The 22,706-nt window shown below is 38.8% G+C and overlaps 1 protein-coding gene across 1 annotated transcript in view; it reads left to right on the top strand.

The window, feature by feature from the left end:
• Positions 1-16,048, top strand: part of cacna2d4a (calcium channel, voltage-dependent, alpha 2/delta subunit 4a) — a 305,574-nt gene extending 289,526 nt beyond the window's left edge. The window contains exons 33-39 of the mRNA XM_055154037.1: positions 3,460-3,535; positions 3,939-3,991; positions 6,901-6,956; positions 9,755-9,875; positions 13,548-13,663; positions 14,259-14,341; positions 15,864-16,048. Of these exons, the coding sequence (XP_055010012.1) occupies positions 3,460-3,535; positions 3,939-3,991; positions 6,901-6,956; positions 9,755-9,875; positions 13,548-13,663; positions 14,259-14,341; positions 15,864-15,956 (598 nt within the window). The 3' untranslated portion in view covers positions 15,957-16,048. The remainder of the gene's footprint in view (positions 1-3,459; positions 3,536-3,938; positions 3,992-6,900; positions 6,957-9,754; positions 9,876-13,547; positions 13,664-14,258; positions 14,342-15,863) is intronic.
• Positions 16,049-22,706: the final 6,658 nt, after the last annotated feature.

Genomic DNA, 22,706 nt, shown 5'->3' with positions numbered 1-22,706 from the left:
ACTAAATACATAAATAAAATGAGTACTAGGTCTTCATATTATCATCATATCATATTAAACTATTTTCACTATTTTTCACACGTGTAACACAAAAACCCTGCGTATTTAAGCTCTTCTCTAAGTTCTTCTCTCAAACAGAAAACACTCTGTTCTACCTTGTGATGTCATGTGGTAATACAGGAAGTGTTCCACTGTGTTTTTAAAATCCATACACTTTCACTAGAATCACTTGGATGATTTCAGCTCTGGAATTGCCAGTTTCTTCTGAACACATGGTAAACCAACCTGGCGCAACATAGTGCCTCCACTTAATTTAATTTCTCTCCAGCGACTAGGTCAGGAATCTGAATACACTAGACCAGGGGTCTCCAACCTGTAGCTCGGGAGCTACTAGTAGTTCACCACCCCCTTCCAAGTAGCTCGCCAAAGGATTTCTGATTTCTGTGTATTGTACTGAATAACTCAGATTTTGATTAATTACCACTGTAAATGTGTTATTTTGAACTTTGTTTATGAATAGATAATGGTTTTAGGTTTTAAAGGCATCTGACTGTACTCAATTTCTTGTGACTGCTAAAATGAGTGGCTCTCCGGCATTTTCATTTTGTAAAGGTAGCTCACCGGACGCAAAAGGTTGGAGATCCCTGCACTAGGCGGTTTGCAAGAACCCTGGAAGTTGTAGACCGCGCACTGGCCAATCAGCGAAGAGCTGTGAAGCCATGACGTCAAACTCAAGCGCCTGTCTGGGGCCCTTTTGTGGAACAGCACAACAGTAAAAAAAAACGGTCGAGATGGACGTAGACAAAGCCATACATTCTGTGTTGGCAACGATTCCCGAGATCGAGGATTTAAAGCCGGAACAAAGAGAATGTTTGATTAATTTTTTCAAGGGGAAAGACGTTATTGCCCTTCCTCCTACAGGATTTGGCACATTACATATGTCACGACCAAATAGCAGCAAATGGTTAAATAAAAAAAGTACCCGCCTACCGTCGAGCGGACGAATCCTAATGCTGCGAGGTCAGACAGTTTCCACGAAGTAAAACCGGCCGATGAATCAGGCTAGTAAAAGGTAGCTGTTAACTTGAAAACTACTACACCACTACATGACATCACAAGGTAAGGGTAAGCGAAGAACTTGTGTAAGAGCATGAACCATCTCACCTCTAGGGCTACATTCAGACTGCAGCCTGAAGTGACCCAAATCTGATTTTTTTGCCCCTATGTGACCTGTATCTGATCTTTTAATGACAGTCTGAACGACACAGATCAGATTTTTTCAAATGTGACCCAGGACACTTGGATATGTGCTCCTGAAACTGATACATATCTGATCTTTTGACATGTGACTTCAGTCTGAACGGCCAAAGCGCATTCATCCACCTACACGTTATCAACAAGCCACAAACGTCACTATTCTGCACTGAAGTAGGCGAAAATTGTTAATGAACTCTGTATCACTGTCAAAAACCTCGTCCTTCTCCTTCTCAATCTCCTCCTTAAAACAAGTAAGTTGTTCATGTTCTGGCTCTGGTACAAGAGAAACTGTAAAATCTCCAGGTGCTCAATGCTCATGTCCATGTTTGGACAACTTCCGTAAACACAGAGCACGCTCGCTGTGGTTGACGTCGTCGTGTCTCCAGTGCTCATGCGGGACACTTTTTTTGGGCCGTTTACTGTTCACACTGGAGATCACATACAAGTCGCATTTAATTGGAAATGTGAACGACCTCGCAAAAAAATCGGATTTCACAAAAAAATTGGGATTGAGCATTAAGCCCTGCAGTCTGAACGTAGCCTAAGTCGGCTTTTTCTGATCAAATTGTGTTAAAACAAAAGTCTAACTTGGGAAACAGAGCTTTAGACTGAGTAGTACCTTCAGTTAGATTCATACACACACCATATCACTACAAGTACTCTTCTTAATAGACTCCTGCTTTCATTATTACAGCAGACAGATTTTAAAAGGCTTCATAAACCTGTCTGGATTAGTTTCTCTGTTGTGTATCCGTACAGGCTTTCCCCCGCGCGCTGTATCTGAGCCCGGATTAGTTGAGTCGGACTTCCCTTGTCTCCGTAGCTTTAGCATTAACTTCTTTGAGTGCCTCGACTTGACTTTAATGTCGGGAGCCTCGTGAGTGATGTGCTATTTTTAACACAGCTAAAAGATTTCTCCATGCTTCATTTGACACACGGGGTATTATGTAACTGCCTTTGCCTGCGTGAACTTCAGCGCTTGTGTGTGTGTGTTGCCATATCCCATTAGCATGTTTATCGGATTTCTGTCTCTCCAAGGACCAACAACATCGGGGAGAAAAGGCAGTCATGTATATTAATATAACGCCATATGTAAATTTCTTGGCTGTTGTTGTCAAAGGTCTTAAAGTATTTAAAATCATCAAAACGGCAAGTTGTTGTAAAGTGTAGCTTTTGCATATATGTACGTTTACTTTAAAGGTAAGTAATGATAGTTCAGAGCTGTTTTCTGATCTATGTTGTAATGTTTCTTCATTAAAAACAGACCTGGAGTTGTGTTTTGTTTCATTCACACTCCACACTCTTTCCCTAAAATCATTTGGATCATTTCAGCTCTGGAGTTGCCAATCTCTAATGAACTAAAAGTAAAAAGTAGCTGTTAATGACAAGGGACAGTTTGGAATTTTGGACATAGGAGCTCATTTCCTCCAGTGTTGGAGACGTGTGGAGACACTTTTAAAAATATTCCATCCAGTCCTTGTATTTGCAGAGGTCGCTGGTGCTAGACTAGTGCATGTCAATGGTCATAGTTATCCTGCCACTAAAAACAGTCTTACCCACTCCACAAAACACATGAAGAAAATCTATTATTACACCAGACTGTCGATATAAATGTCTGTGTCGATAGAATAATTTTAGAAGTAAAACCAACCTTGCATTTGAAGGATTTATGTCTGAGCAGCAGCGAGTTGTACTTCCTGATAGAAAGCTTGGCTGCAGCGGACTGATATATGAGAAAATAGTCCCTATGTTATTAGGTTCTTTTTTCAGACCAAGAGTTTGTTTTCATACCTGACAGTTTTGACTGCTCACTCGCTGTCTTCCTCAGAGTCATGTGATGTTGCTGTGACGTGTTGGTCAGCTGATTTAAACAGGTTTTGGTGCCGTCTTCCTACCGGTGGAGGTAGGACAGCGCCATCTGCAGTCCGACTTCCTCAGGACAGAATCGCACGACGACGAGGGACAAGGGGGCTTTTTTACTCTCACACACCTGGGATACTGTCCTGAGGAAGTCGGACTGCAGATGGCGCTGTCGTCCTACTTAAAGTACTTTAAGCAGGCACATGATAAAATAACGTAGTAAAATAGGATAATAGGACTAACTTTTGGAGCCACAGTCTCCCCGAGTTTTAAATCAGTAATGTGCTCAGTGAGATGATGCATGAACAATACTCATTGCTGTTTTTTTTTTTCTTTCCACAGGGTCTCTCTGTTTGACTACCAGGCCATGTGTAAGATGCACTCACACTCAGTCAGCAGTGGGCGTCACCTCATCAGTGTAAGTAATATCTGTAATTTATCTGTATTATTTATATTTTTTATTAGATTTTTAATAGATTTTTACAAGACAATATATACACAGTTTACAATCAGAAGTATTTAGATTTTCTTGTAAAGGAAAATAATAATAAACACAGTAACACAACTAAGAAGCAGAACAAAAAATGAGGAATAAAGAAAGTTTTTAGGTAAAATCTGATCTTATTGCCTTTACAATGTCTAGCCAGCCTTTCTAAATCCTCCCAAATTCTCTGTTTCTAATCTTAAAATATAATTCAGTTTCTCCATAATATAAATATAATGCATCACCTCTTCCCAGTTTTCCAGTTTTGGTTATCTGTATTTTTTTTTTTTTTTTTAAATGTATTATATTGACAAATGTTTTCTCTTTGTTTGCACAGCCGCTCTACGGTTTGGCCTCTGCCCTAAAATGGTTCCTGTCCAACTTCATTCTGTGAGTGTTGCCCCCGGAAACCAAAACTTACTGTAGCATTCCTAAAATATATTATAATAAAAACATTAATTAGTATGAGTTTACTACTCGCCATCACCAAATCCCATTTACAGTTACTCTATGTCACTTTTCCGGTGGAGTGTCCGTCATCTGTTTGTGTTCATATTGATAAATAGATAGAAAATGCCATACTGTGGAATATTTCAGGTGCAGCAATAAGCAAGGCAAGTTTATTCGTATTGCATGAGTTGTGCAATTTTAACGGAAAGCGATTTACCCAATAAGACATACATAAAAACGAATAAAACTCAAATCTCCATAGCAACAAGGAGGTGACTGACACTTCACTATGAAAATTACACAATGCACCTTTAATATTTGTATTCCTACTGTGTTTAAATCAGATGATGGGCAAGTACACGTGTGATTTTGATTAGATTATTTAATTCTGCAGTTGAAAAATACACGACTATCAGGTCATTAAAAGATGAAAGGTTCTATATTGCACAAAAATATGGACTCTTTAACCTTTAAAATAGTGTAATACAAACCCTTTAATGATCCAACATTTGTGGATTTTCTATTTGATAATTTCTTATTAATAGAACAAAAGGAATGATACTGAAGGATTATATAGGCGAGTTTCAGCTGACGTCATTGTTATTAAAAGCCCGCGTTGCATGCTGGGAAATATTTTGGTCGGAGGCAAGAAACAGGATAGCGTCAAACACAGTGCGTAACCTCGCGTATTTATCCCCGATAATGGTAAATTCCTGCTGCATTATCGGATGCACAAATAGAAGCACGGAAGAAGGAAAATGTCTTTTTCGTATTCTGAGTGAAAACAACCACTAACGGTGAATTAAACGGCTTTCAAACATCCGCAGAGCAAACGTAGAAGATCCTAACAAACCGTGGACTCCAACAAGTTCAACAACACATCGAGACTCTTGGAGGTTTTCATCTTTTCTGCTGTGAATGGCCCAGGAGTTTCCACCAAGTCATTGTGGATATCGCTCAAGTGAATATTTGTCCAGGTAGTTGGCGATTCTGACCAGAAATTTGGTTTGTTCCACCTTTTGTCGGGGTTGAAAAGGGTGATTTGGCTCCGTCGATGCTTATGACCAATTTCTGGTCAAATGGTCTTGGGTCCTCTGCCGTTAGAGTGGATAAATAACCGGGATCAATACCCTTTACGTGTTTTCTCGCTCCGTCCGTCATGTTGAATTAGTGTTTCTTGCCGCCGACCAAAATAATTCCCAGCATGCAACGCGCGCTTTTGTCAACAATGAAACTCGCCTATACATTATATTCTTTCCCCCTATAAGATTGGTACACAGTAGTAGTGGATACAGTAGAATCAACTCAAAAAGTTAGTGACGTTTTTGAAAACTTTCTGCAGTTTGAATGGTTGGTCCACTCCTTTGGATCCTCAGATAAAACTGTTTAATAACTGCTGGGCCCATTAAAATATTCCCCCGACACGAGGCTGGGGCCGGGCCCAGAGTGAAGACAGTCTGTTCACAATCTGCTCAGGCTCTGATGGTCACTTAAACCACTCTCCTCCTCCTCTTCCTCCTCCTCTATCTCTCTCCTCTTTTCTCTCTCACTCACGCTCTCTCCTTTCTCTCCATCCGTTCACTTCCCGCTGTCTCTTTCCCTCCATTCTTATCCTCTTATCTTTTTGCTTCTGTCTGCTTTTCTCATATTTTTGGTCCTTCTCTCTCTCTCTCTCTCTCCCTTGTTCCTCTTTTGCCTTCCCTCTTTCATCTCTTCTTTTCTGTCTTTCCCTTCTCTATCCCTCTCTCTCATCCCTCTCTCTTTACTTTACTCTCTCATCTCTATCTCTCCCCCTTCTCTTTGTGCCTCTCTCTCTCTCTACTCTTCTGTATTTTCTCTTCTCTCACTCTCTCCATCCCTATCCCTCTTTCTCCATTCCCACTCTCTCATCTTCTTTTCTGTCATTCCCTTCTCTATCCCTCCCTCCTCTCTATTTCTCCCCCCTTTCTCTTTCTCTGTCCCTCTCTCTCTACTTTTCTGTCTTTTCTCTTATCTCTTTTTCTCACTCTCTCCATCCCTATCCCTCTTTCTCCATTCCCTCTCTCTCTTTGTCTTTTCTGTCATTCCCTTCTCTATCTCTCTCTCATCTCTCTTTCTCTACTTTTCTTCCCTCTCCCTCATCTCTATCCCCCCCTCCCTCTCTTCCCTCTCTCTCTTTCCCTATCCCTTTCTCTTGCCCTTCCCTCTCTCCGTCTCTCCTCTGTCTCTCCCATTCCTCTTTCTCGCCATTCCTGTCCCTCTCTCTCTCTCTCCCACCCTCCATCCCTATCCCCCTTTCTCCCTTCCCTCTCTCACATCTTCTTTTCTGTCATTCCCTTCTCTATCCTTCTGTCTTTTCTCTATTTCTCCCTCCCCCTTCCCTCCTCTCTCTCTCACCACTTTCTCTCTTTCGCTATCCCTCTCTCACCTCTTTCTCTATCCCTTTCCCTCACCCTTCTCTCTCTTTCTCTCTCTCTCACTCTTTCTCTCACTTTCTCCATCCCTATCCCCTTTTCTCCCATCTCTCTCTCTCGTCTTCTTTGCTGTCATTCCCTTCTCTATCCCCTCTCCCCCTTTCCCCTCTCTTTCTCTATCCCTTTCTCTCACCCTTCCCTCTCTCTCTCTTTTACTTTTCTGTCTTTTCTTTTCTCTCTCTCTCTATCTCTCCCTTCCCTCTTTCTCTCGCCACTCCTGTTCCCCTTTCTCCCTTCCCTCTCTCTCATCTTTTCTGTCTTTCCCTTCTCTATCCCCCTCTCTCCTCTCTGTTTCTCCCTCCCCCTTCCCTCTCCATCTCTCCTCTTCTTTTCTATCTTTTCCCTCCCTCCCTCCCTCCTTCTCTCTCTCTCCCTCCTTCTCTTTTTTCTCGGTAGGTTTCTTCTGGAGTTTAATATCTGCGGCCTGTGGCACTCGGAGCACTTTGCTGAAGGTGAGCTGATCCTTAAACGTACCTGTCCTCTGTGGTTTGTCTCTGCGCGTCCTTCACTCTGACTCACTCTGACTCAAAAATAAACACCGTTTCAACTTAATGTCACACTCAGAATAACTGCACAATCATGTTTAAAGCCTCTTTTTTCACGATATGAAAATTCCAAACTGGATTTCCATACTAAGGAATAGACTTGATACCACAATGATAATAAAAAAACACTCTTTATTTAGACAATATGATTTTAAACATTAAATCATAGTACTTTCTTTTATATTCCCATGTGGTTTTATATCTGTGTAATCCCTCAGTGGTCCAGGTCTAGTCTAAATCTAAACCAGGTCTAAACCAGGTCCATGGGCGCATACTCATCTAGGTGCTCTTATGCTTGTCCTGATACAGCTCAAGATCATTCTAAAGCTTCAGGAAAGGTTCATTTCTGTCCTAGGAATGGCACTTTTTTAGTCCCATTCCCATTGTTTCTCATTTATTTATGTGTAAAGGGACAGCACATATTGATGAACATTTAAAATGTAAATATGTAAAGATTATAGCCAACGTGGCTCATTTCCATTTTCAGTCCCTCGGCAGGTTGATGTTAATTAATCTACAGGACAGGAAAAAGTACAGCAACAATCACACAAAAAGTACATAAAACCAGCACACTTACTATACATACTGTACAATTCATTTATGGGCCTGTTTACACGAGAACACTTGTGGGTAAAAATTACAAAATATTTTATCAGAAGTGCTTTTCGTTTAGACCAGGGGTGTCAAACTCATTTTGGTCCGGGGGCCGTATCCAACCGACTTTGATCCCAAAGGGGCTGGATCAGAAAACTCATGTCATATAAACCCCAAAAATAACAATAAGTTCAAATATTTGTGCAGAGAAACACAAATCTATTACAGAAATCTTTTTTAATTGATGAACTCTTTCTTATTATAATATTATAATATTATGAACAATCTGAAACTTTAAGAAAAATTCAATTTCAACACAATGTTTTAACATGAACTTGTTTGCAAATAGGAATAAGTACAATTTTTCTTGGAAAATCCTGCACTCGGCTCCACTTTTCTCATTTTTGACATTTTTCTGATGAGGGTGTCACGGTCAACAGTCAAAACGATCGTCCTTTAAGAGCGTTTGGAAAGAGACAAGTCTTCATTTGTGCTGCTCTGGTGGGAGGGGCCACGTACAGAGACGCTGGAGACGCTGCTATGCTCAGCACCGCAGAAAATTACCAATATTTTAATAGAAAATATAATTAAAGTATTTTAGTAGAAAATCACCCAAGGGCCACATTAAAGGTCTTGGGGGGCCGGATCTGACCCCTGGGCCTTATGTTTGACACCTGTGGTTTAGACGGTGATGACGTTTTTGGGGCTGAAAAATGTAAAAATCTGAAACCACCCTCCAGAGTGGAAAAGTTGAATACGCTTCGCCGTAGTGTTTCCGTCTACACTGCCCAAGACGCAAAACTCTGGTCAGATCTGCTCACGTTGCGTATATGTTTCACGTCACAGATATACAGTACACAGAACCATGCACACTCAACCGAATTCCACACACTTTTGCGTCACCGTATGCACGCAGATTTCCTCCTGAAAACACTCGGCTAAACGAAGAATAAAAAGTGAAGACGCGACATCACTTTTTGCATCTTCTGTTCAGACCGTCATCATACAAACGTGGCCTCAGACAGTTCATTTGAAGTTCGACCCAACAACCCCTCAATATAAACGATTCATTTTGTTAAACCTTGTGACATATTTGACCTTTGAACAATCACAGTTTTAAAGCTTCAGAAAATGCTGCCAGTGTTGAAAGTTCTCGTACATGAGCAGCTCTGTGTTCCATGTTTGACCCACTCCAGAAGCAAAAGAGTTTGTCCAAAAGCACTTTTCCTAAACGGCACAGAGCAGTCACCTCTAGAATCTGAATTTCTTTTCACAAACTCCTTTAGAGGATTAGATTACTTTGTATACCAAAATTAAACCTGCATATTTGATTGTGTTGTATCTGTCAAGTATTCTACATTAGTGTTAGTTAACGGGCTTTTTGTCTAATTCCTTACCTGCTCAAATGTTTATCTAGTTTCAGAGCAAGTCTTAGTATTGATTTAGTATCTGATTTTTTGACAACCCTAATTTAGATTCAAAAGCAGTTTATTTTTCTGGTCAGGTACGCATGCCTCTAACAAATAAACTTCCCTGGTGGATACACAGGATTATAATTTATCTCTGCATCTCTCTCTATATAGATACGTATATTTGTCTGTGAAACACCCATAAAAATGAAACATTCCCGTTGTCGATGTGTTGATTTCGTGGTGTGGTTGGATAAATATATGGAGATTAGAATCAGAATAAGTTTTATTGCCATTGTCAGTGAGCACAATTCACAGACGAGGGACTGGCTTTGGTTTTACTTGGAGACATAAAACAAATAATAATATAAAAAACGATGACAAAATAAAGATAAAAATAAGGGCATGCATTGAAAAAGTTATACCAGGGTCAGTGAGAATTCCAGTGTCTAACTTTCATGCGTTAAAACGGCATAAATTACGGCTCCTCGTTCAATGCTTAGGTAAAAAATAAACTTTTGATGTACAATACAAAATTTCACAGTGTTTGGGTAAGATTAATGATGACGATTAAGTGGATTTGTGGATTTCCTATTTAAATACTTCTTAGAAAATAATTAACAGAGAGAGAGAAGGATCGTGTTGCATTAATTAAACTTAATCCAGCTCATTTGACTAATCCTTGTGTGTTTTGTTTCTTAGCTTCGGTCCATAAGAAAAAAGGGGAGATCCTGCAGCCGTGCGAGACGGAGTACCCGAGCTTTGTGTACGAACCCTCCGTCAAAGAGACCAACAGCATCATCAAGTGTGGACGCTGCCAGAAGTGAGCGCCCCCTACACTTTATACACAGACATGCACTCATTTTCAGTGGTGGAACGTAACAAAGTAAAAGTAGTAAAGTGCTACTAAAATTCTACTATTGTATTTTTCGGACTATCAGTCGCACCAATCAAAAATGGCATACTGAAGAAGAAAAAACATACAAGTCGCACCAGACTATAAGTCACACTTTTTGGGGGAAATTTATTTTATAAAATCTGAGACCAGGAACCGACATTTACTGTTGAAAGTCAAGTTCTAGTAAAAACAATAAAACAGAGAACAACAGACTGTTAACGTCACATATGAACAGTTCTTCAGATAAACTAAAACATAAACAGAACAGAACAAGTTTAACAAACTCTCCATCTCACTCCAAATCACTAAATCCATTCAATTCTTCATCCTCGGTGTCACTTCTGAGCAACTCCGCGACCTCTGGAGGTAAACAGAGCGCCGCTTCCTCTTCTGTGTCGCTGTCATCAGACTCAGAATCAGTTCCAGTTAGAATTATTCTGGCCTTTTTGAATCCAGACAGGATGGTTTCGGTGTCACTGAAGTCCAGGCTTTGTCGATCCATCCAGTGACTTCCAGGAAAGTTGAATGGCGCACTCTACCGTTTCCCGTGGAGATGTGTTCTCCATCCCCGCTTTTCCCCAGTGCCTCACAAGTTTCTTTCTCACTCCAAACTTTTTTTCTGCTGCTCGATTACTGTTTTCAGCTGCAAATTTCACTACTTTCAACTTGTCATCTGCAAAATATGATTTTCTTTTTTGGGGCATTTGTGTTCAGTCTTTTTACTCGTCTTTATAAGTTTGTTTAAATTCTACATTTTCAGTGGTACAGAAGTAATGGTGCAATCGACTGACATGATACAGACAGGACAGAGGCTCTCTTTGCAGGAGACATGCGCAGTAGAGTGAAGTGACAGTGGTACAGGAGGAACAGGAGCAGCAGATACTGACACACAAGCCCACAGTGCCCTCTCACAGCTGCCAGTGTGAAAATGTTAATATATAAGTCGCACCTGAGTATAAGTCACAGGAAACACCCAAACCATGAAAAAAAGTGCGACTTATAGAGCGAAAAATACGGTAATACGAATTAAAAAAGGTCCACTATATAACTTACCTGATCGGGAGGCTGCCACTTGCTTGTTTCTATTTGTCGGTAATGTTCCACAGTATGAGATTCAACTTATCTATCTCCATGGAGACAAGCAGCTCAGATCTGTAGAGAAAGCATGTTTTTTTTATTTTTTGAGCAATAAAAGCCCTATTACTGAATACAGGTAACAAGGAGAAGTTTCAAGGTGCATTGTGTAACTTTTCTGGTGAAGGATCCGTCAAATGCTTTTCTCCGTGGAGTTATTTCTTCGTCTGGAATGTTTCACAGTGTGGCATTAAACCTTTTTATCTTCATGGAGACCAAACCAGATCAAGTTACAGGTCAGATCTGTGGAGAGGCGACCCCGCTCACTCAGAATGCCTGTTTTTTTGAGCTATAAAACCACCTCATTGACATATCCATATAAACAAGCAGGTGACGGACCCCTATCCAAAAAGTTACACAGTGCACCTTTAATGCCATACAGTGGAACATTACAGGTCACAGGGGAACAAGCAGGTGTTTGATTATTTACATTGGCCGTGCCCTCTCTCCGTGCAGACCGGAGCCCCTCTGCGTGCTCTGGTACAGCTCTGTTTTTTTTTTATACAGAGACAGATGCGTGTTTATTTTAGGAGTGGAAATCAGCGCACAGGGACAGAGCTCTGGCTTCTCGGGGCGAGAGGCGTCTGCTGCTGTGAACGGGACCGGGATGGAGGGAGAATCTTAAAGCTGTGACAGGGAGGAGAGACAGAGAGGAGGAGAGATGGAAAAAAGCACGATACCATTTTTCTACACTTTATTCTCTGAGGTGTGGCCAAGTTCAAGAGCTTTTATTAAGGTTTTAGAGCAGGTATCAGTACAGGGCTTCATACTATTTAAAAGCTACCACTGTATGATACCAAAAAAGTTAAGGTTCTACCAAAAATGTATATTATTAATTGATAGTATATAACAATATTTGATCCCAGACATATCAGACTCAGGCCCAGGTGCCAAATTTGGCCCGTGATATAATTATATCTGGCCCATGAGATCATATCAAATACGTATTAGAGCTACCCACCGGCTATAGATAGACTATAGAGACATTATTTATTTAAAATGTTGTTATTATTTTATATTATGCTTGTTTTGGATTCAGTGTTTAAGCAAAACTATTATTAAACATTTATTTTAATAGGAAAAGGTTTAACATTACATATCTCAAAAGAAGAGAAAACATGCAGATGTTGTTGAAATTTTTCAGTAAATATTTAGTTTGGCCCACGACATAGTCCCAGTTTTTAATTTTGGCCTCTGTGAATCTGAGTTTGACACCCCTGGACTAGAGTATATAGAAATTTACTTTGTCCCCAAAAATGAATGATTAAAAACACACGCATTTTTTAAGAATAAATCAATTAATAGAATTTCTGAACATTATTATTCTATTTTGTCATTTTGTCATTATAATGAAATGTAAAAGTAGGTAAATGGTAAATGGTAGGTACAGAAAAATGTATAGTTTAAGTTTGGTACCAAAGAATGAAAGGAATCAATCATTCATCTGTGTTTTCTACTATTTCCAGAACATTTTTAACAGTTTTAAAGGAGAATATATATTAATAAAGTAATGGGTTATATTTTATTTTAAGGAAACCACATTACATTTACAACATTTTGGTCCATCCACTCACCGTCACATGTTCTATTTTTTATTTTTTTTTTTATGTTTTGTTTGCTTTTTTTCAAGAAAATGAATTGTCTCCTTCCACCATGTTTTATATTTATGCAGATATCGTTTCCTGTCTTTTGCTTCCATCTAGTGAAGAGTTTCAGTATTGTTTGGCTTAAATAAACTGTACTGAATCTGTTCAGCCGGTTAATTCTAGTAGTAGCCTACACATTTATCAAGGGACACATCAGGATTAATCAATACTATTTACCCGTGTCGTAGTCTCGAGAGCGGCCGCAAGACTGTTTTTTACCTTCTTGGTCTTGTCTCGGGCTCGAGCTCATTTTGATTCAGTCTTGTCTTGGTCTCGATGGCTCTTGTCTCAGATTTTCTCGGACTTGAGGGTCTGACACTTGACGAGTGCAATCATATTTCTTTAGAGCTGCTAAATGTGCAGAGGCTGCTCAAAATCACTGCAAAACCAGTAAGAAAATGTAACTGTAAATGTTATGAACTTGGAAAAAAAAGCATTTGATTCACTTTGAAGTTGTTTTCTGTAAAGCGCCAGTGGAAGTGGGACTAAAGAAGAGCATCTCAAACTGTGGGTGAGGGTCCAAAAAAGGGGTGCAGAGTGGTTGCTTGTCTTATTTTAATCTTAAATGAACATTAATCAGATAGAATGGAGCTAGATTTATAAAAACACATGTGCTAAAATAACTGTAAAATACAAATAAATGTAGGAAATGACAAAGCTGGTCTTGATTTGGCCTCGGTCTGGTCTTGACTTCGACTCTCAGAGATCTTGGTCTTGTCCTGGTCTTGGTCTTGTTTAGCGCAGTCTTGACTACAACACTGTTTGTTTGTTTGTCTATAGATCTATCTAACTGTACTGTCTTTGCTTCCCCCTGCAGGATGTTTGTGGTACAGCAGGTCCCAGACACAAACCTGCTGATGCTGGTGGTTCAGGCCGACTGCGACTGCTCCAGACAGTACTCGCCCATCACCCTCAACCCTCAGGAAGTCAAATATATCCTTTATATGAACACGTAACATTAAATGAATAAACTACCTACCTACATAAACACTGAATAGTTGTATTGACTGTATTCATAGTTAAATACACAAGCAAAACAACATGACTAATCATTAAAAAATTTGTTCAAAAGATGTAAAGCCATTTTCACACTCCGTCGTAATTAGCAGATTAGAAAATGTCCAATGCGGCTTTGTCTCTAAAATGTCTGTTTTTCTAGGTATATTGGGCAACAAGAATTGATAGAATAAATACGTTTAATTAATTGCATATTGTGGAACATTTTAATCAAAGCAATAATATATCCATGGTAGCAAGCAGGTCTAATCCCTCCAACACAAAAGTTAGATAGTGCACTTTAATGAACAGAATTTAAGGGTGAACTGTGTAACTTTTCTGGTGGAGGGTTCGCCAAAAAATATGTTCCACATATTTTTGAGAGTTAGAATTGGTTAAATAAAAGTAATTATCTTATATATCTATCTTGCAAAGTTTGATAAATTTGTTTCTAATTCACTTGCATCCTTCTGTAGATACTCTCAGTCAATTCTGTGAGTTTTTGTTGTTGATTTTCTTAACGCCGCTGCACATAACTCCTCGTCTAAATGCGACAGAATGAGATCTCAGAAGATTCGCAGGCGCCCCGAGTCATGCCACGCCTATCACCCTCAGGTCTGACTCTTATTTTACACTCATATATGCATCACAATTATTTGGGCGCAGTCCTCTTTTAAAACTGGTTTAGATCACACCAAAGAATGTTAGGCCTTTTGAGTAACAGCCAAATCATTTTCTTAGATAACACTTGATGTGAAAGTGTATCCAAATTTTTGTTTTGTAATTGACAGGAGCAGTAATTTAGATTATTTTCATTTATTTTTTTCATTTGTTTCATTCATGTAAGATGAATATACAATAGTTATGTTTCATACATTAATGTGAACAAAAAGAGCAGAAAGAAGTTGAGACTTATAATATCTGTCCCCTTTGATCACGACTGGGTTCAGTTAATGGAACAATGTTAATATTTTGCTACATATAGCTTAGTATTTTGCTGAGTAAAATTTTACTGTATTCACTCAGTTAGTAAAAAAAAATACACCTCTGATCAAAGGTTTTAGAACACCCTGATTTTTCCAGTTATTTATTGCAATTCAAGTTGTGCAAGTCCAATGAATATCGTGAAATGGTACAAAGGTAAGAACTGAACGGCCAGAGGTTAAAAAAAAAAGATAAAAGAACAAAACACAAGTCCAAGTTCTGCCAAAACTACCTCAGGAAAAAAGAACAAGATGGTAAAACTTGAAAACATGGAGCATCCAGCAGCACAGTGTCCAGACTTAAACCCCATTGAGCTGGTTTGAGATGAACTGGACAGAAGAGTGAAGCGACCTACAAGTGCCACACATTTATGGAAACTTCTGCCACAGACTTGGGAAGAACTTTCTGAAGAATATTTGATTTCTATCTTGTAAAAAGAACAAGCCACGAGTGTGTTCAGCTGTTATATCTGCCAAAAGATGGCTACACTGATAAATCAAATGTTTAGAATATGTTTTGGTCAACAGTAAACAATAAAAAAATGGAAAAAATGCAGTGTTCTAAAACATTTGACCGGTTGTGTAATATGTATATACATAAATTTAAACACTTGTGCTTTATATTTTACTTTTTTTCAGTACTGTAGCTGCCAGATCACTCAAGTATTTATAAAAATGTTATTGTAATATTTAAGTAAAAACTAAAACTACACTTACAGAACAATATTCATGCAGATGTTGAATAAGGACGGGACAAGATCACACGATACAAATTGACACAAGATGGTGCATACATGAGACATGATCTTGTGAGATTTTTTCCTGAATTTACCGCTAGCTTGGACAAAAAAACAAAAACAAAAAAAAAAAAACATTGAGTTATACAATTTGAGAAGCTGTAGTTCCAAAAAGCGGTACTACAAGTAACTACTACTACTGCTACTAAGTAAAAACAGTGACTCCAAAATTGTGAAATGATTGCACTATGTTGTTATTATTATTTATTGCAAATATATGTCAAAATCTCGTCTTGTCCCGTTCTTGTGGACCCAATCTCGTGTTGTGCCTCGTCCCATCCCGAGTGTTTCCCTATAAAAATAAATCCCGATGCACATTCACATTCAATAAACTTCCATCATCTTTCTTTCTTACAGGAGAACGCAAACGACTGTGGAGGAGCTTCATCCGTGTCTCTATCTGCATTCCTCTTTTTGCTTTGTCTCGTCACATCGGCCCTCGACTCCTGATAAAGGATTGCTTCACATTTCTTCAGACTTTTGAGAAATGTTCCGAAAAACTCCTTCAAGGACCCCGCATGAGGTTCAGAACAGCATCCACAAAATCACACTGCTCGTCGTGGACTTTTTTGTAGCTGGTGAAAGTTTTTATTTAACTACAAAATTGCCAAATCGCTGGATCAGACTCAGAAGATGATTCAAATGTGGAAGGACTTTGAACTCACCACTGCAAATGCAAAAAAGGGAAGAACTCGTGTGTAATGCTTGCATCTAAAATACAGTATTATGGACTTTTAATTCATGAAAAATGCACGTTTATTTGTGTGAATGGATCAGACTTTCTGGTGTCATGGAGTCCGTAAAGAGATATTTAAAAATTATTTATGTTATGTACTTTTTATACATTTTTTCATGTCTGATTTTGCCTGTGTAATTATTTTGTGTTTTATATTTTCCTGCTGTATGTGATCATGAGACAAAGGGTGATTTTTTTTTTGTTTTTGGTATTGTGCAAAATTTGAAAATATTATATGTCAATCCGTCACACATGCTAAAACCTCTTTAAAAATCTTGAAAAGAAATAAAAATATTTGTTGCGTTTTAGCCAAAAGAATACATGCATCACGAATTTCGGACTTCCAAAAAAGTGAGCATAAAACCGCCATGTTTGTTTTCCCAGTGGGATGCGTCTATTGTCAAAGTCGAGTCTTTTGAACTTTGTTTCTGGTTCTGATATTGTCATATTTTAGTTTTGGGATTCGGACATCGTTAATTGTGTGGCTGTTGGATCCTAACACCGGAAAACGGCTCGAGAAAGAAAGTTTGCGAACTCCATAAATACAAAAGTGAATCAGATGTGTGTGACTGCAAACCTCTGTTCAAACTGTTTCCCTTCCCAGCGGAATTGAAAAATTGTGAAAGATGAAGGCGATGGGCAGGACTGATACACAGGAAGGATGAAAAATTAAACCTTTGGCTGCCTAAGAAATCATCCTGAGTTTGCAATGAACATTTTGTATGTGGAGCGTCAACAAAGCAAAATCCCGATCCCTCGCTCAACCTTGGTTATGAATTCAAAAAGTCAACGCCAAAGCGAAAGGCACCTGATGTTCCCTGATTCCCTTTTGCATTTATGAAGTTCGCAAACTTCCAAAGCCCATTTCTAGAGCCGATCCAACAACCACACTAACTAACTAACTAAAATATGACAATATCAGAACCAGAAACAAAAGTGAAATGGTTCAAAAGACTTGAAAAGATCGGCTTTGTCAATAGACGCGTCCCACTGGAAAATCAAACATGGCTCACTTTTTCAGAAAATCCTTCCCAGTATGCATTGCGCGATGACCGGAAGTCCGAAATTCGTAATGCATGTATTGAAAAAGTGCGTATTTTGGATCCCAGGCAAATATTATTGAGTAATTTTACAAATCTCCCAGAATTCCGATGGGCATGATTGTCAGGTGGATTAGCCAATCAGGGACGCACATGGTCTGCCCATATGAGAAAAAAATTAAGAAAAAAACATCACAGGGGGCTGAGAAACATTGCGGATTTCTGCAGAAGCAATGAATAAAAGCATTATGAAATTAGATTTTATTACTTGTAAATGACGGGCGACCAATGAGTTGTAATTAAAAAAAAAAATCTGGTTGGACGATCGTGCTTGGTTCTGGCTTGAGGCAGAACAGAAATCATGGGGACCAGACTGATCTGAATTAAAAAAAAATACAGAGATATTAGTCTGGATTTGCAGGCAACAATAACTTTTATTTACCGTATTTTCCGCACTATAGGGCGCTCTGGGTTATAAGGCGCACTGTCATTAAATGGTCTATTTTCGAACTTTATTCACAAATAATCCGCACTGGACTTTAAAGGAAACACAACAGTTGGATGGGTGAGTGGTTTTGTTTGTTTGTTCGTTCACGGTGACTCTGGGCTTTGTTCAGTTGTGGCGTGTAGGGAGGTGCTGTCTGGGACCAACGGATTGTCGGCGTGTTCGCAGTGACTCAGTTGTTCAGTCGTGTCTAGAAGTGGCACATTGCACTCGCTTTTTCAGTTCGTTCCTTCGTTCCATTCCTCGTCGGCGTGGAGTGATGAGTGTGTCTGTGGGTGTTTTTCGCTGTGCGGTCGCTGTCTGCCCCGTGTGTGTTTGCGACTTTGTAGTTTACTGAAGTCGTGCTGGGAAACTCGAGTGGATTCGTGTATGGGGTGCTCTGGATTGTGGGGCGTCGTTTTTTGATGGGGTTGGAGGCTTAAGAGTGCGCCTAATAGCCCGGAAAATACGGTACAAGAATACAATACAAGTTAGTTTCATTTTATCTTGAGGTAGTTACCATTTTAAAACACCCTTGATATTGATAATTTGACTTATTGTCCACCTTTAAAATGTATTTTCTGTGTAAACTTTATTTTATTTTGTTCATATTCAGGAACTTTTTCACTCTTCTGCTCCTACAGCACTTTCCTCATGTTGTCTTGTCATTAGAAATCCATGTTTATTTAAAATCACTGACTTGTATGTCATTAAAAAAAAACAGCCTTTATTTAAATGCTCTGTAACATTTGTGTGGTTGCTTGTTGGGAATCACTTAAGTGCTTTTCATACACATCACATTATTGCTTCGATCAATAGGATAAAATTGGATTCTCTGACTTTGGTGGAATTGGTGATTATTCAAGCATTCTCCAGCCTCGAGCCTTGAAATTCTGCAGAGATAAAAAGGAGCCGAGTCAAAGTGTTTGCTCAAATTGTCAATGCTGAAATAACTAGGCCTACGGGTTCTCATCTGTCACTTAACTTTAATGAATTATTTATATTTTTTTCCACAATTCTACACACATTACGACACACTTTACACACATAGAACATATTCCAGTATCCGTACAGTCAATATTCACCAGACATGATTCAAATCTGATTCACATAAAAGTGCATGTGACAGGTTAGACTACTCACTTTAGTTTAAAAAAAAAGTTAACAGAATTATATTGAAATTTCTATGGAGTAAGAAAGCTGTCAAAAATATTCGTGCGCATAAAATAGAAATCCGTACGTATTTGGGAAATCCGTGCATAAATTTGGCTGACGTCTGTAACCAGGACAGTTTGGTAGTGTTTGGTGTAAACTGGGACATTTCAGCGTCCCGAGGAACTTTTGGTGGCATTTCATGCGAGAAATGAAACACCTCCTTTGAACGGGAAATTGCACCTATATGTTAGATAACATAGTGGAGCCAGTTGGTGAACATCAGACGTAACGTTATCCCAGGGCTAATTAGCAAATATCAGGTTCTCTGTATGTTTAGATTAAAACATTCACGACTACAGCCACAGCGAGCATCAGTCAGTCTTCACTTCAGCTGCATTTCTCGCATGAAATGCCACCAAAAGTTCCTCGGTCCTGTCCTGGTTACAGACGTCACAGCTAATGAAATGTTACACATTACAGTTTAATGCAGCTTCCAGCATCAATTAATGTTCGTGTTTACAGGCAACACCTTGGTATGTTTACAGTATTTACCAGTAAGTAGAACGTCACCCGTGACGTGGATGGATTTGCTCATTATAACCCATTATAACTCATGAAAAACCCATTGTCTGAAATGCAGCTGAGATGAAGACTGACTGATGCTCGCTGTGGCTGTAGTCGTGAATGTTTTAATCTAAACCTACAGAGAACCTGATATTTGCTAATTAGCCCTGGGATAACGTTACGTCGGATGTTAGCCAACTGGCTACCACTATGTTATCTAACATATAGGTGCAATTTCCCGTTCAAAGGAGGTGTTTCTACACAATATTATACAGCAGCGTTCGGTTCCCGAATTCAAGACATTTTTACAATAGATTTTAATTAACCCACTTGTTGGTCGCTGTTGTAGCTTCTTGTGCTATTACTCTGTTTTTACTCTGCTACAAACTTGAGCTGTGCAGTCTTGATCTTGATCGATGTTTCTTCTGCTCGATGAATAATGTCTGTGAAGTGATGACGTATTTTTGACAGTAAAGTTCCGTCTGTGAATTCGTATTCGTACTGATGAAAGCGTAATCGTAAATTTTCATTTCGTGATTGTATTTCATGACGTCGTAATTTTTCAATTCGTATTCTGATGGATAAAATACACACAATATATTTTATGTACGACTGGACTCATTTGAGAGTTTACAAATATTTATTTTATGCGCAACTACAGCCAAATATGCACGGATTTCCCAAATACGCACGGATTTCTATTTTATGCGCACAAATATTTTTGACAGCTTTCTTACTCCATAAATTTCTACAAATTTTACTTACAGATGTGACATAGACAGATGGAGTTTCAGAACTTTTACCTAACACCCATACTGTTAAGTACTGTAATAGTCAGGTTAAATTGTCCCTGCATTTGAGAGATTTGAGGGACATTATTTGGACACAGTAGTTCACACATCACGATATATTTGAATGACAAAAAGCAACAATATAAATGGTAATAATCATTTCTAAATAAGTAGCAAAAATAGCAAGAGACTGATGTATATGTCCAAGTAAAATATCTATTAAATATACATATTTACCACAGGTATAGTATCCCCAAAACAAGATTTTTATATTTTTTTTTCTCAAATTAAGTACTTTAATATCAGGCTATATGCGGCAGGTTTTACGACGAAGTAACCCGCTGAATTTATCCAGGCTGGGGACTGGCACAAAGGGGCACACAGCGCCGTCTGTGGCAGGATTAGACCCACCGCCCATGCTTTTGTAGGGTTAGTACATTAGTAAGTGCGTGTAGTTATACTCACGACAAACAGCAGCCTTGAAAACCTGTGAAGACTAGTTTAAAGGTTACAGTATGTAAAACAAATCAGCAACGAGAAGACATTTCAAAAGATTTAAACATCATATTCCACAAGACAATAATTCGATTCAAATTTGAACCACTTCAGGCTCAAAAACAAACATACACACATGAGAAAACCAGTGCAAACCTGTGGAACGAGTTAGATTAGGATAAACTGTATTTCACTTGGTGTATGTGTTAGGACCAGAACCATCACATTAAAAAAAAATGGTCTGGCCACATTTAGACCAGTTCAGACCAAACGCAAAACACTTAAAAAAAAAACCGAGACACGAACAGAGAAAAAAATGTATGTATTTATATATTTATTTTTATTTGGACCAACATTTAGAACCCATTTCATGGTCATGTCACAGATACCTACCAGAGTGAAACCAATACAACCAGTCTGTAGGGGACCAAACAGAAAGGCAAAGACAAGGTATAAAAATAAGATTAAATTTAATAAAGTCAAAAAAGAAAATTTAACAAAGGCTCAAATTAGGCAAATTACTAACAAAAAACTGGGGTAACTCAAAATCAAACTGAACAGAACAAAACTAACCCCAACCAGACAAAGGAACAGGGCTGTTTAAATACCTAAGGACCAACTAAAGCTAAACACAAGAGGGAGGAATTAATCACTAATTAATTAACTAAACCAATAACTTAATCAAAGTAACAAAAAGGCAAATAATTATAACACAGAAAATAATAAGTGATAATAAAGTGACCTCAACACAAACTAAACAATCTAACTTAGTAAAACAAACTAAATAGTGCTCCCCCCGTTTGCTGAGTCCTGATGGTTTCTCCCAGGGTCCTCCGTCCGGTGCTCAAAAAAACAAAAACAACAAGTGTAAGTAAATTAGACTTATGTTAACTAAAATGTGTGCACTCAAATTAGAATATAAGTCTAAATAAAGGAATTAAATTATGTGTAATGTAATTAACTTAACGTAAAGGATAAAAAAAACTTAAAAAGGATAAAAACTCAAGTCAGAATATTCAAAGCGTGTGCGTATATGAGTATTTTCACATACAGCGGCTGAGTGTCAAGCACCCACACTCACAGCGAGGTTCCTCTCTGTGCAGAAATTGGTCACTGCTCCTGACGCCCGAGCAGCACTTGGGTGATGGATGAGGTCAAGTGCAGAGAGTGAATTTCCCCTCACAAGGGATTTACTTTCTGTATCATGATCAGGTTTGAACAGACATGGGGTTTCTACATTTGGTTCCATCTTGTGTAATTTTCTCAGCCTCCACTATCGTTTTTGGTTTAGTGTAAGATTTCGCTTTGTGCACAAGTACCATAAAATTCACTTTCTTTGCATGAATGAATTTGACATCCTATTTTTGGTGGGACTTTTTTGTTTGGTTTCCTCTGTGCATCTTATTCACAACATTTTTCTATGTTCAGTCGTCTGGCTGTTGGTGCACTTGGTATTTTTTTGCTGCAGTGGCAGAACTGGCCCACGTCTCATTACAGATTTAAGGGGAAACACTCTGCAAGTTTTTTTCAGTACATTTCTGTCAGGATCCAAAGGAGGGCATACAGGACTTGACAGGCTTGGTTGTGGGCTTTCATGATGCAAAGATGTTTTCAAATATATTATGGTTTAATTGTTCTTTGTGGTCTCTGTCCATCTTTTGCACTTTGCTTGCTTACTTTGTTGTTTAATATGTGGACGGTGTATAAAGCGTTGTGCATTAACAGAGGAGGATATACAAGATTTCACAGCACTCTGTTCCAGTGGTAAATACATCATAGTGATTGATTCCTTTCTCAAAAGCTGGTCTTGATTTAGTGTTTTGTTGCTATGACTTTCGCTGAGTGAGTTTTTGGACCCATACCAAAGTTGTAGCAATGTCTCGCTCTATCAGTCCATATTTTTGGGCATATCCTGCAGATTTTTTACGTTCCTGG

Source organism: Boleophthalmus pectinirostris, unplaced genomic scaffold (assembly GCF_026225935.1).
Source record: "Boleophthalmus pectinirostris isolate CB_2022bp ecotype Guang Dong unplaced genomic scaffold, ASM2622593v1 HiC_scaffold_18, whole genome shotgun sequence".
NCBI classification, from domain to species: domain Eukaryota; kingdom Metazoa; phylum Chordata; class Actinopteri; order Gobiiformes; family Gobiidae; genus Boleophthalmus; species Boleophthalmus pectinirostris.
Note: the sequence above shows the minus strand (reverse complement) of the source record. Positions and strands in the feature narration are given on the sequence as shown.